The sequence below is a fragment of the Rhododendron vialii genome, chromosome 10a, assembly GCF_030253575.1.
Source record: "Rhododendron vialii isolate Sample 1 chromosome 10a, ASM3025357v1".
In the NCBI taxonomy this organism is placed as follows: domain Eukaryota; kingdom Viridiplantae; phylum Streptophyta; class Magnoliopsida; order Ericales; family Ericaceae; genus Rhododendron; species Rhododendron vialii.
Window position 1 is genome coordinate 22,828,391 of NC_080566.1, and position 13,524 is coordinate 22,841,914.

Genomic DNA, 13,524 nt, shown 5'->3' on the forward strand with positions numbered 1-13,524 from the left:
TCCATTGAGCTCTATCAAGAGCCACTTGTTCAGACAAACCCATTATACTCCTATCATTGCGCACAATAGTATCTAATGTCAATTTAGGTCTAACGTGCCCCTCCCGCATCATTGCTACCCTAAGCTATCCTATCCACTCTCTTAACTATTGCATTTCCTGGTCTATGGTAGAAATGCCCAAATCACCTAAGCCTATTTTCCCTCAACTTTTCCTCTATAGGTGTTACACCTATCATCTCATGAACCGTTTCATTTCTAATCATGTCTCGTATAGTCTTACCACACATCCACCTTAGCATTCTCATTTCCGCTACACTCATCTTGCTCACCTATTTTTCTTAATAGGTGAACATTTTGTCCCGTAAAGTATTGCTGGTCTGAGGGCAGTTTCATAGAATTTTTCCTTCAATTTTGTGGATACCCTCTTGTCACATTGTATACCAATAGCGCTCCTCCACTTGAGCCACCCCACTTGGATCCTATTGGTGACATCATTGGCAATCTCTCCATCTCTACTAATAATTGAGCCTAAATACCTAAAATGATCACTCTTTGGTATCTCTTTGTCTTGGATCATCACACTTTCTTTATGCGCACTGCTAGTACCACTAAACTTGCACACCATATACCCAGTTTTACTCCTACTTATCTGAAAACCCTTTGACTCTAATGCTTCTGTAACGCCCTCGATTTTCAACACAATAAATAGTCCATTTCAATAAATAAATTTTGCATAATATATATATATATATATATATATATATATATATATATATTACCCAAAAGAGAGTTCCCAAATGATCACTTACAAAACCAAGTCCCCAAGTTTTAAGATTTACAAAATTGGCACTACGGCCCAAATTCCATAGTTAGACAAAGACGATAAATTTAGAATTTACATGATATCTAAAGTTAAAAGAGTTCAAATGAATATACGATTTACATCTCTTCAAAAAGTCATACAAAGGATGATGGAACCACTTCTCGATGACGGCTTTCAAAAGATATGAAGTCAAGCATGCACACCATGCACTCCGCGTCAAAATCCTTGAGGTGTACCTGAAAATGATAGGTTGAGCTATACTAACCCAGTAGAGAATTCTATACATGAGTTCCAATAAACGGACATGAGGTACAAAGGGGCACCACAATGAACTGACAGATTATGACTACGGGATTCTATACGTCTTAAAGATATCCCTAATCATTTGTACATCAAACTAAGGGTAGCATTAAACATACATCAATCTAAATAACCCATTATAGTTTCTCAAACCATTTTAAGACTCCTCAACGATCACCGCAATTAACTTCCTCATTTCTTACCATTCAATGCTAATCCCCTTTTCATAAATGAAAACATTCCTTTTTGATTACCAAAATAATCTCGAGAAAACTCTCAACTTTTACGGGTCAAGATCCGTTGATTCGAGCTTGAATGCTGGAATCCGTTGATTTGTGCCCAAATACCGGAACCATTGATTCGCTTAGGAATACCGGAGGATTTTTCATAAAAATTCTTTTCCTAAAGCCAAATTTCTTTCTTTTCAAAACTTTGATAGCATCAATCGTTTGTTTCCTTTTTCAACAGTTATAAACTCAAGCAATAAACCATCCAAACATCAACATGAACTTCTATAATCAATCATAACTTCCTTTATCAAGCGAGACATTCAATTATATTACCACACCTTGCGTTATAATGAATCATCTCCTCCTGGGTTTCCGCATTACCACCTTGCGTTGCGGGCCCTCTAATGTCTCCGCATTTCCATACCTTGCATTGCAGGACCCTCAATTCAAAATTTACATTTCACACAAACACACATGCATTATTAATCCGTATACAAGATGACAACACTTCCCTAGGTCACATTCTTTCATTCATCATCACTCAACATATTTCAAACTCCTAAACATGTCCCATTGTACATTAATAAATACCTTAAGTTCATGTTATTCCTCTAAGTCTATCACGACGTCCCTCGTCACGTATTGAACCCATAGATGACTCCACGACACACCACCCGCTAGGTTCTAACCAAGAATCTTATAGAACGAGAGTCAAGGGAACCTAGGAATTTCAACAAGGCGAAGCACGAGGATACGAGTTCCCTATTCTCATCCGGACTATTAGACAGGTCCACGTTAATCAACTATACATACAACCCCCCCTCCCCTGTTATACCAATTATAGCCTATGATATTTGATAACAACTATGTGGTACATTTTCCATTCATCATTGCACTAGGATTACGTTTGTCGAATGTCAACGAAAAAAGGACGATCAACAAGTCATTTGGAAGCGAACAATCGCGTTGGGAGGTAATTTAAAAGTCTTCCAAGTGTTTTAGAATACTCATAGATCAAATTAGTACGAAAGGATCATCACAAGGCAAAACTGTCCAGAACAAGGGAAGGTATCGACACCCCGAGATCTTTTAGCGGATTCCAGACATCCATAGGCAAAACCCAACCGTAAACAACTAACAAAACATGATCTAAGTACATAAACACATAACAAGAGTAAGAAATTCCTACCAAAATGGGTTTTGAGCAAAATCCTAAGTATACCAAGCAAAGGTCCGTCAAGAATGTGCTTTCGCAAAGCAATACCACAAGATCTACAACCTAGATTATCAAAAAATGTGAACAATGAATGAATCCTAGCTAGGGTTTGAGAAGAGAGAGAAAACGAAAACCAAAAACCATGAATCTTACCTCCAATAATGAGAAACTCGAAACTCGGTTGATATTTGAAGGATTAACACATAGATCTTGAAGATTTGTTGGTGTTTGGGGTGCAAATCCAAGGATTTGGGTGAGAGATTGAAGAGAGAAGGGAGAGAGGCGATTTTAGGGCTTGGTTCGAGGTCTTGGAGTGAGAAAATAACATAAGGGGTCTATTTATAGTGTCTAAATCGCCTGCTGAATGTTTAGAAATTTCTCAGTGGGTACTGGTACTGGGCGGTTTCTAGTACCGGTATTGGCACCCCAAGATGCCAAAATAATCTGACTTCTGGACACTAGGTGCTGGTACTGGGCAAAACACAATACCGATACTGCCTTGGAAAAATTTAAATTTTACCATTAGTCATCAAATCGAACTCCGTTCGCTACCAACACTTCCAAACATCATTCAAACACCGAAACTCAAAGTTTAACCATCTACCGAACGTCCCATACAGTACGACATGTCAACTTGTTTGATCACATCAATTACCTAATTAACCAAAGTAAATCAAAGCACAATTTTACTAAAAATGAAATTATTGCATGGGTCTTGACAGCTTCCCTCCAAATTTCTAGTTTCGTATTAACACCTCTAGTGGTTTCATCTACGAGGACAATGTCATCTGCAAACATCATACACCATGGGATATCCTCCTGAAATTGTCTAGTCAATTCATCCACAACTAAGGCAAAGAGGTACAGGCTCAAGGCTAACCCTTGATGCAATCCTACAATGATTGAAAATTCACTAGTTTCCCCTATTGGCGATCTAATGGTAGAGACGATACATTCATACATGTCTCTAATCTCCTCGATATACCCTTTGGTCACTCCATTTCTTTCCACATAGGGATGGCATTCGGGTCATTCGGGGCGGATATCGCTAAATCCGTACCCGATCCCCAAAACCGAATGGCTATCCAAATCTGCCCCAAAACCCGAACGGATAGAGGAATGGTGAACCATAATCGAACCAAACGGGGTTCGGCTAATCCCCGAACCGTTTGGATAACCGAATCAAGGAGAGAGGGAGATCGTTTTGCTCCAATTTTGAATCGTTTCAGCAGTGGCCATAAATGGCCCAAAACCTAATTCAACTGTTCTAAATCAGTGGGCTTTGTGGTGTATTGAGCTAACTCAAGAAAAAAAAAGAATTTGATAAAAACAATACCCATTCCAACTGCAAACACAAACTCACATACGTGTAATAATCACAAGCTACTGCTAAGAAACTCAAACACAGACTGGAAATCAGTGCTGCGATCTTCCGCAGTCTACCACCACACCACAGTCTCAAGAGAGAGAGAGACTCACAGCCTTAGTCGATCAGAGAAGATGGAGGAACGAAGATCGAAGAAGATGGAGGAAATCGATCGGCGAAATTGAGAAGAATAGATACCAGTGAAGTTGTTGAGCTTGAGGTTGGCCTAAGCACGATCGGTGAAGAGCTCGGCATTTGTCGTGAGAGGTGGTCATCGATGAACGCCTCTTTCGCCCTAGTGTTGAGATCGGACACCATGAGAGAGAGAGAGAGAGAGGCGGCGAGAGAAAATAATAGAGGATAACCAAACCCTAAAGGCTAATATCGTGTATTCCTGTTATATATACAAAGGGGTAATTATGTAATTTCCAGGTTTCGGTTATTTTGGTTCGGTTAGGTTCGGGTATCGGTTCCGGTAGCAGATGAACCATAACCGAACCGATACCCATTCGGTTATCCAAGGCCTCAACCATACCCATATCCACGGGGAAAATTTCGGTTATCGGTTCGGGTGCCCATCGGTTCGGTCCAAATTGCCATCCCTATTTCCACAACCCACCATATAATGTCTTTAGGCACCCTATCATAAGCCTTTTCTAAGTCTATGAAAACCACGTGGAGATCCTTCTTCTTTGCTCTTGTTTTTCTACCAATCTCTTTAATAGGTAGATAGCTTCCATGGTTGATCTTCGAGGCATGAATCCAAACTGTTTCTTGAACACCGTAGTCACCATCCTCAAATGATGCTCAATAACTCTTTCCCACAACTTCATCGTATGACTCATCAATTTAATACCTCTATAGTTGTTGCAGTTTTGAATATCCCCTTTATTCTTATAGATAGGTACTAAGGTGCTCCTTCTCCAATCGTCAGGCATCTTCCAAGTCATAATAAACTTTTTGAACAACTTCGTCAACCAAGTTACCCACAGGTCACCTAGACTTTTCCACACTTCAATAGGGATACCATCTGATCCTAAGGACTTACCCGGTTTCATCATTTTCAAAGCTTTAACCACTTTGAACTTTTGTATTCTGCAATAAAACTTATTTTTTATATTCTCACCAGGAACATACACTTCCTTCCCACCAAAGCCTCCTTCATGTTTCTCGTTTAAAAACTTCTAAAAATACGACTTTCATCTATCCCTGATCGCCTCATCTTTTACCAACACCACCGAATCAATACCTTTTATACACTTGACTTGAGAAATGTCTCTAGCTTTCTTTTCTCACAACTTGGCAAGTTTATAAATAATCTTTACTCCATCTTTACTATCGAGTCTAGCATAAAAATTCTCATAGGCTTTCAACCTAGCATCCCTAACAGTTTTCTAAGCTTCCTTGCTAACTTGCTTATGACCTTGGAAATTTTTCTCATTCCGGTCATTTTGCCACTTTTTAAAGCACTCCTTCTTGGCTTTTACCATGGTTTGAATCTTGTCATTTCACCACCATATGTCTTTAGAAATTGGACCTTTTTCCCTTCGACTCCCCAAGAACTTCTTTCAATATTCTTCTAATACCGTCAGTTATGGTATTCCACATATTGTCACTATCGCATTTCACTTCCCACCGTACTTCTTGAGACATTCTTTCCTTGAATACCTCTAGTTTCTCCCATCTTAGGCCCCACCATTTAGTTTGTGGGCATCTAGTTTCCTTTCTCCTTTTATTATTTCCCTTGAGACAAATATCTAACACCAAAAGTCTATGTTGTGCCACTAGACACTCTCCATGAATAACCTTACAATTCGTACATGTAAAGCAGCCTGCACCTTTAGCAATAAAATAGTCGATTTGGCTTCTATTGACTCCACTCTTAAAGGTAATTAAATGCTCTTCTTGCTTCCTATAGAAAGTATTCCCCACTATAAGGTCAAAAGCTACTGCGAAATCTAAAATCCTCTGACCACCTTCGTTAAAATCACCAAATCCAAAGCCACCATGCACCTTCTCATACCCTTGCTTATGCACTTCCACATGACCATTGAAATCTCCTCCTATAAATAGCTTCTCCCCAAAAGGTATCTCTTAAACCATGTCATCCATCTGCTCCCAGAATTACTCTTTAGTAAGATCATCCAAGCCTACTTGGGGTGCGTAAGCACTAATAATATTAACTATTCTCTCGTCGATCACATGCTTAACTAAAATAATCCGATCTCCTTTCCACATGACTATAACTATCAAATCTTTCAGGTGTTTATCTACTACGATACCTACCCCATTTCTATGTCTTTCCTTACCCATATAGTAAAGCTTATAACATGTGTCATCTATCTCCCTAGTTTCTCCCCAACCCACTTTGTCTCTTGAAGGCAAGCTACACTAATCCTCCTCTTAAGCATGGTGTCAACGAGCTCCCTACTCTTACCCATTAATTTTCCTATATTCCAAGTTGCTAAACGAATCCTATAGTCCTAAGCTAGCTTCTTTACCTGCGCTCATCTAGGCACGTGCGAGAGCCCTTGCTCACATATCACCACACCTGGGCACCGGTGTCGCACCCCTTGCTCATTTTTCAAAGCACCCAAAGACAGGCACAGCGTGCCGCTTAAAGGGAACGCCCTAACATGTCTTGTTATCATATTTGAATTTATGTCATCAAGATCTAACAAGCTTTTTACATGTTGACTGTCAGCTACCTAACACACAACCCTCTTTCTTTATTCGGGCTTAGGACCAATTGGGAAATAACGATAAGGCTCTAAGCACGAACCAGGTAGAGCTAAGAGGGGCTAAATTGGTGGCAGAACTTGGTAACAACAAATGCCATTAATGGACTACAACTCCTGTTTTGAAGGGATATATATTGTAATAAGTGAATAGTAAACTATGATTTGAATTAAGGGTGAGCACGGGTCGGTCTGGGTCGGGTTTGGCCCAAACCCGTTACCCGACCCGACCAGTTGGGTAGCCCACTTCTAGACCCGTAACCGAACTGAGTTACTATCGAAACCGTCAGGGAAATCGATTTTTTTCTACAGGTTGTGTCAGTCGAGTCTGTCAGGATGAGCCAAATGAAATCTCAGAAACAGCTCCAAACTCACACAAATGAAGTCTCCACCGACTATCCAGTGTCCTGACCTCCCCAGTACATCAAAACTCATAAAACCCAGGAAAAAAATTAAGAGAGAGAGAGAGAGAGAGAGAGAGAGAGGGGGGGGAGGGAGGCGTGGGCAGGTTTAGAGATTTACCGATTCCGAGGTCATAAGGTGGATGCCGCCACACCAAACGTGAGAGCAACAGAGAGAGACGGTGGAGGCGTGTGGCACAAGCCAACGGTGGAGGGCCGGAGGCGACATTGTGCAACTGTGACCAAAACTCAAATCTGGAAGGCCTTTCGTCTAGAACGGGAGGTGGGTAAGAGAATGGTTTTTATGTTTTATATCTAGGCGGTGGCTAGGGTTATATAGTGTGTGTGTGTGTGTGTGTGTGTGTGTGTGTTTGGGGGGGGGTCGGGTCGAGTCGGGTCGGGTTAGGCAGACTCTGACCCGAACACTGACCCTAAACCTGATTTTTTTTTACAGATTCCGAACCACACATGACCAATCTACATGTTTGAACCCATCCGAAACCCTTCTAGTCGGGTCTGGTCGGACCCACGAATATGCGGGTATTTTGCTCTCCCCTAATTTGAATAGTTATATGCAACATAAATTTTCAAGTTTGCTACCAAGTTTGTTTGATTTCTAATCCATGTACTATTTCATTTTGTAATGTAGGCTACTTCTTATAATCTAGTTTAGTTGTGAGGATAAGATCATATGCATATGCCATTTACATATGGGTTTTGTGGTGCCCACTTCGGATCCGACAAAGATAATTCGAACTGTCTATTATTTTTAAAACATTTTTTTATGGAGTCTTGTAAAAAATTAGCTTAACCCGATATCGGTAAGGATTTTTTTCTGAATTTGTAGGGACGAAACTGAGTAGTTAAGTAATTTCGCTCCCATAAATTCAGAAAAAACCCTTACCAATATCGTGTTGGTCTGATTTTTAACGGGGCTCCATAAAAAAATATTTTAAAAATAATGGACGGTTCGAATAATTTTTGTGGGACCTGAGGTGGGCCCCACAAAAACATATGTGCATGGTATGTACAAGCTCATACGTACCCATAGATAGCTTTTTCCTATAATGTCAACTGCTTTTTTTTTTTGATCCGCATGTAGTCAACTGCTATTTCATTTCTATCCTTTAGTACTCTCTCTCCTTTGCTTATTGACTTAGGAATTTATCATCTAACCATCCAAGCTGTTGGTTTTTAAAAATGTTCTTTGGAAAACTCACTTATGTCATTATGTCATCTTAAAATATTTCTCAGTAATTTGATCTTCAAAAATAAATGGTCATAACTAGCTAGTTTCAAGCCACCTTAGGCTGTGTTCTTTTTAACTTTACTTATTTCTTTATTTTGTGTGTTTTATTCGGCTTATCTTAATTTTTGTTAAATTTGTGTGATTTTTCCTGGATTAATCATCCATCTCGTAGAGAACAATATAAAAAGTACAAATTTATGACCAAAAAAAAAAAAAGGTTCACTAAAGATGAAAAAGTATCAAACAGCTGGTTTTTTTTTGTCTAAAATGCCGTCTTATTTGAATTTTCTCAACATCCGTGCATATTTTTATACTTTTTCGATTTGTCTCATCGAGACAAATGATTAATCCCAAAAATTACGACGAAAAACTAAAAGAAAAGTTACAAAATGTAAAAAAAAAAAGATACAAGTTTCAAACTTTTAAGTTAAAAAGAACGCAGCTTTAATGTGATTTGTAGTTACAACCCTTGAAATTTCTTTTTGGTGAATGGCATTTCTTTTCTAATAATTTTTTGGCTTTTTAGGAAATAGTTTATGTTCTTATGAGGATGGTACTCCATTTGATAGTCTTCTAGTTCAAGTTAATTTACACTCCAAACTCCGTCCCTGACAATTTTATTTTGTGGTTCATTTGTTGCAGGTGACTACTTCAACGGTACTTTAACAAACTGGAACACTCCAACCCAAGGAGACCACATTGTTAGGCTTCCTCCACCACCGGGTATAATGGGGACACCCCAAGGTGGTGTGCCTGGCTGGGCCCCGCCACCTCCACCACCTGCAGCAAACACAAGTAGCGAATACAGCTCCGGCATTTCTGGAAATCACCATACCCCTACGCAACCTCAATCCCCGTTGGGCCTTGGCAACAGCCAAAGCAGTTTCACTTACGAGGAGCTAGCTAAGGCCACGGGTGGCTTTTCTCAGGCTAATTTGTTGGGTCAAGGCGGGTTCGGGTTTGTACACAAGGGCGTGCTACCTAATGGAAAAGAGGTAGCAGTTAAGAGTCTTAAGGTGGGTAGTGGGCAAGGAGAGAGGGAGTTTCAAGCTGAGGTTGACATTATTAGTCGCGTCCATCATCGCCATCTGGTGTCGCTTGTGGGGTATTGCATTGTTGATGGTCAACGGATGTTGGTCTATGAGTTTGTTCCTAACAAAACCATGGAATATCACCTTCATGGTCAGCTGTTCACTCCCATGCTAACTTTTGTTACTGCTTTAACTATCATGAACTTTCTATACTTCATGCTCATTTTTTAAATGATTCTTTTGTCACAAGATGTGACATCTACAAACTTAAAATAACTTTATTTAAAACACCATAGGCCGAGAAATAAAACCAGACCATGAGAGTTTTGGATATACAGGATACAATTAATCCTCGAAAAATATTTTCAGAAAAATATATTTTTTTACTCGACAAAGAATTTTATTAATCTTTGAAAAGATACAAAGATTAAAAAGACAAGGGCATCCATATGAGACATTGTTAACCTAACATTACCTGAGACCCAAGATTTTCAGAAAAATATTAATCAGCAACTTCGACATAAATGACCAGAAAAACCAAAAATAATCTCCACAGTAATATGCACCAAAAGCTTTGTTTTTTTTTTTAACGGCTATGCTTTAATGCAACATATATGAATGCAGCATAAACTTCACAAAAAAATGCAGTAATGCGAATTTACATTTTGTGCAGGGAAAGGTCAGCCGACCATGGACTGGGCAACAAGGTTGCGAATTGCTTTGGGATCAGCCAAAGGGCTTGCGTACCTTCACGAAGACTGTATGATTTTTGTACAAACACCCCCCTCCCCCCCCCCCCCCCCCCAACCCCCAAACCCTCCTCCCCTCTCTCTCTCTCTCTTACTAAGCAAATGCATGCAGGCCATCCTAAAATTATCCACCGAGACATCAAAGCTGCCAACATTCTCCTCGACTACAACTTCGAAGCCATGGTTATTTGTGGAATATCTTGTATTTGTGAATAGAACCAATGACCATTTTCTTTGATTAAATCAAGAGTGTACACAATTACACATAGCGGCTATGCAACTGGAGATAATTTATTGTGTCACTCTTATATTTGCAGGTTGCAGATTTTGGATTGGCTAAACTATCTTCTGATAACTATACTCATGTCTCTACACGAGTAATGGGGACCTTTGGGTAAGCCATGCAAATTTGTTCACCGTAAATGTTGTTTGAGCATGTGCAATTTTAGAGAGAGAAATGTTGCAAGTCCAATTTTTTTTTTTATATATTGTTTTATACTCCTCAAGTATAGTTTGATAATTTATTGTGATATACCTTGCTTGAAAATGATTACGACTATAACATAAAAATCACTATGAATCGTCTTCATCAATAGAAAATAGCAAAAGATCATATATTGGCATATATACTGCAAAAATAAAATGGTGGTAATTAATTGATCTGATATATCGCAGCACACAAAATCTGTCAACTTGGAGTTAATGTGGAAAAAGAAATCCTTATGAAAGATAAAAAAGAAAATTCCACCTAGGGCATGCATTGGATGATGTTGATATTAAAATTTGTTTGTTTGTAATCATTGCCGAAACTATCACAGTGGTGTCGTACAGTAAACCATGAAGAAACTATCACAGTATTGTCGTATGCATCATTCTTATTTGTCGATTTGCAATTTATTATTATGTATCAAGAGTGGAAGTTGATGGGAAGACAATGATTCAATTTTCTCTCTTGCAAGTGTAGGTACTTGGCTCCAGAGTATGCCTCAAGCGGCAAGTTATCAGAGAAATCTGATGTTTTCTCCTTTGGAGTCATGCTTTTGGAACTCATAACTGGTCGACGACCTGTAGATCTTACCAATAAAACCATGGAAGACAGCTTAGTTGATTGGGTGTGTACATTAAGTTCTTTATTTGCGAAACTCTATGAATCTTGGCTTGCATTTTTTAAGTTGTCGTGGTAACTTCTTGTTTCCTTTAGAAAATTTTTCTTTATATGACTAAATTTGATGTTTTCCATGGTCATCCGACAAACAGGCTAGGCGACTCCTATCACGCGCGACGGAAGATGGAAACTACGACGAGCTAGTGGATCCACATCTAGAGAATAACTATGTACCCCTTGAGATGGCACGCGTGGTTTCTTGTGCTGCTGCCAGCATCCGTCATTCTGCGAGAAGGCGCCCAAAGATGAGCCAGGTTTGGACCTCTGTATGTTTATACTATAGGACTCGACAAGTAAATGGTTTTTGTTTTTGCAGATCAAAATGTTATACTTTACCGATTTGCAGAATTTAAGAACTTTTTGACTCAATTAGCTAGAAGTTTACTACATCCAAAATGAGAATTTTAAGCTCATTTTTCCCTATTCTGAATTTTTTTTAAAACTTATTCATATTGGCTTACCATTTGGATTCATCTCATTCAGAGGAGTCAAAAAAATATCACTAAAAATAGAGTAAGCAGATAAAAAAAAGTTAAAGACGAATTATTTAATTTTTGTCAACTTTACAATGGACATAAGAGAAAGAGGTAAAGCAACATTTCCTAGCCCCGATTCAGAGATACACAATGCTAGTCAAACAATGGAGTTTGTAAAAAGAAATTGAATGTTCTATGACCTCTTATTTTCCAATTAAGAAAAACGGATTTAATGACAAAAAGATTGGCTTCCTTCTCCACATTGGCTTGGAATTCCAATTGCAACTATTCAACACAGGGTACTTGAGTAATATGGTTGGTTCACCAGTTGTGTAGTTGTACTTAAATGCGGTGAGGTTATGGATTCACCCCCTAAAATTGATACTCTTGTTAAGTTGGGTTGAGTTAGGGTAGATGTAGTGCAGATTTCTCTAGCTTTTAACCCCCAAAAAAGGGTACCTGAATTGTTATAAACTACAGGGAAAAAAAAAACCCATCTCCGATTTGCAAAAAAACATTGCTCCAATGCTAACAATGTCTAGTCCTACTTTGTTAGCTGCTACAAAAATGCAAAATATTCTAACCACAATTTTCCAATTAAGGAAAAAGAGTTTAATGACCGAAAGATTGGCTTCCTTCTCCACATTGGCTTGTGATTCTAATTGCAACCAGATAACATAGGGTACTTGAGTCAGATGGTTGGTTCACCAGTTGTGTAGTTGTACTTAAATGCAGTGAGGTTATGGATTCACCTCCTTAAATTGATACTCTTGTTAAGTTGGGTTGAGTTAGGGTAGATGTAGTGCAAATTTCTCTAGCCTGTAAACTCCCAAAAAAGGGTGCTTGTATTGTTATAAACAACAGGAAAAAAGAACCTTCTCGAATTTGTGAAATACGTCTAGTCCTACTTTGTTAGCTGCTACAAAAATGCAAAATATTCTTATTTGAAGTCTTTGTTCCATTAATTTTTGTTCAATTTCATATATGCTTGGCTTCCAATTGATTCTGCTTACTGCACTATTAGAGAAGTTTCTTCCTAGTTGTCTAAATTTGGTGCATTTGTAAATAGTCCACTGGTGGTACCAAATTTCACGATATATGAAAATTTTTGCAAGCAGATTGTGCGGGCATTAGAAGGTGACTCATCACTAGACGACTTAAATGAGGGTGTAAAACCAGGCCAAAGTTCCACCTACAGCTCAAATGAAAGCTCCAGCACCCCATCAGCATATGATACGGGTGCATACAATGCTGACATGCTGAAGTTCAGAAAAATGGTACTATCAAGCCATGATTTCAGCAGCAGCGAATATGGAGCAACAAGCGAGTACGGGCTCAATCCCTCAACTTCCAGCAGTGAGGAAATGGGTCACTCTGGGATCACGAGGGACAAAATTTAGAGTAGGCACAATCACAAATCACATATTATCCTATAATTTGCGCATAAACATCGAGGTGGTGGTGCACATCAAACTTAAATTCTCAAATTTTTCATTTCAATGGTTGAATAGATATCGAGGACTAAAATCAGTGAGGGTGGATTGGATACTAAATATTATTTGTTAAACAATTGTAACACATTCCAAATTTATATGACAAATGGGAATCGCACTACTATGACTGCTGATACTATTTTAGTTTTGTATCTTAATTAATGATTGAGTCTATAGTGTTGATTTAATTGTTGGTTGTTAGTTTGACAAGTTTGTGGTTTGTCGGTAATGAGGTTTGGGAGCGAACACGAAGATGGACAAGGGGGTCAAGGAGAGCAAAGTAAGAG

General features: G+C 38.9%; 1 protein-coding gene across 1 annotated transcript in view; it reads left to right on the top strand.

Moving 5' to 3' along the window:
• LOC131304358 (proline-rich receptor-like protein kinase PERK5) overlaps nucleotides 1-13,169 on the top strand; it is a 33,635-nt gene extending 20,466 nt beyond the window's left edge. Inside the window, exons 3-9 of the mRNA XM_058331583.1 lie at nucleotides 8,966-9,505; nucleotides 10,028-10,114; nucleotides 10,216-10,286; nucleotides 10,421-10,497; nucleotides 11,068-11,215; nucleotides 11,361-11,522; nucleotides 12,863-13,169. Of these exons, the coding sequence (XP_058187566.1) occupies nucleotides 8,966-9,505; nucleotides 10,028-10,114; nucleotides 10,216-10,286; nucleotides 10,421-10,497; nucleotides 11,068-11,215; nucleotides 11,361-11,522; nucleotides 12,863-13,144 (1,367 nt within the window). The 3' untranslated portion in view covers nucleotides 13,145-13,169. The remainder of the gene's footprint in view (nucleotides 1-8,965; nucleotides 9,506-10,027; nucleotides 10,115-10,215; nucleotides 10,287-10,420; nucleotides 10,498-11,067; nucleotides 11,216-11,360; nucleotides 11,523-12,862) is intronic.
• The last annotated feature ends 355 nt before the right edge of the window (nucleotides 13,170-13,524 follow it).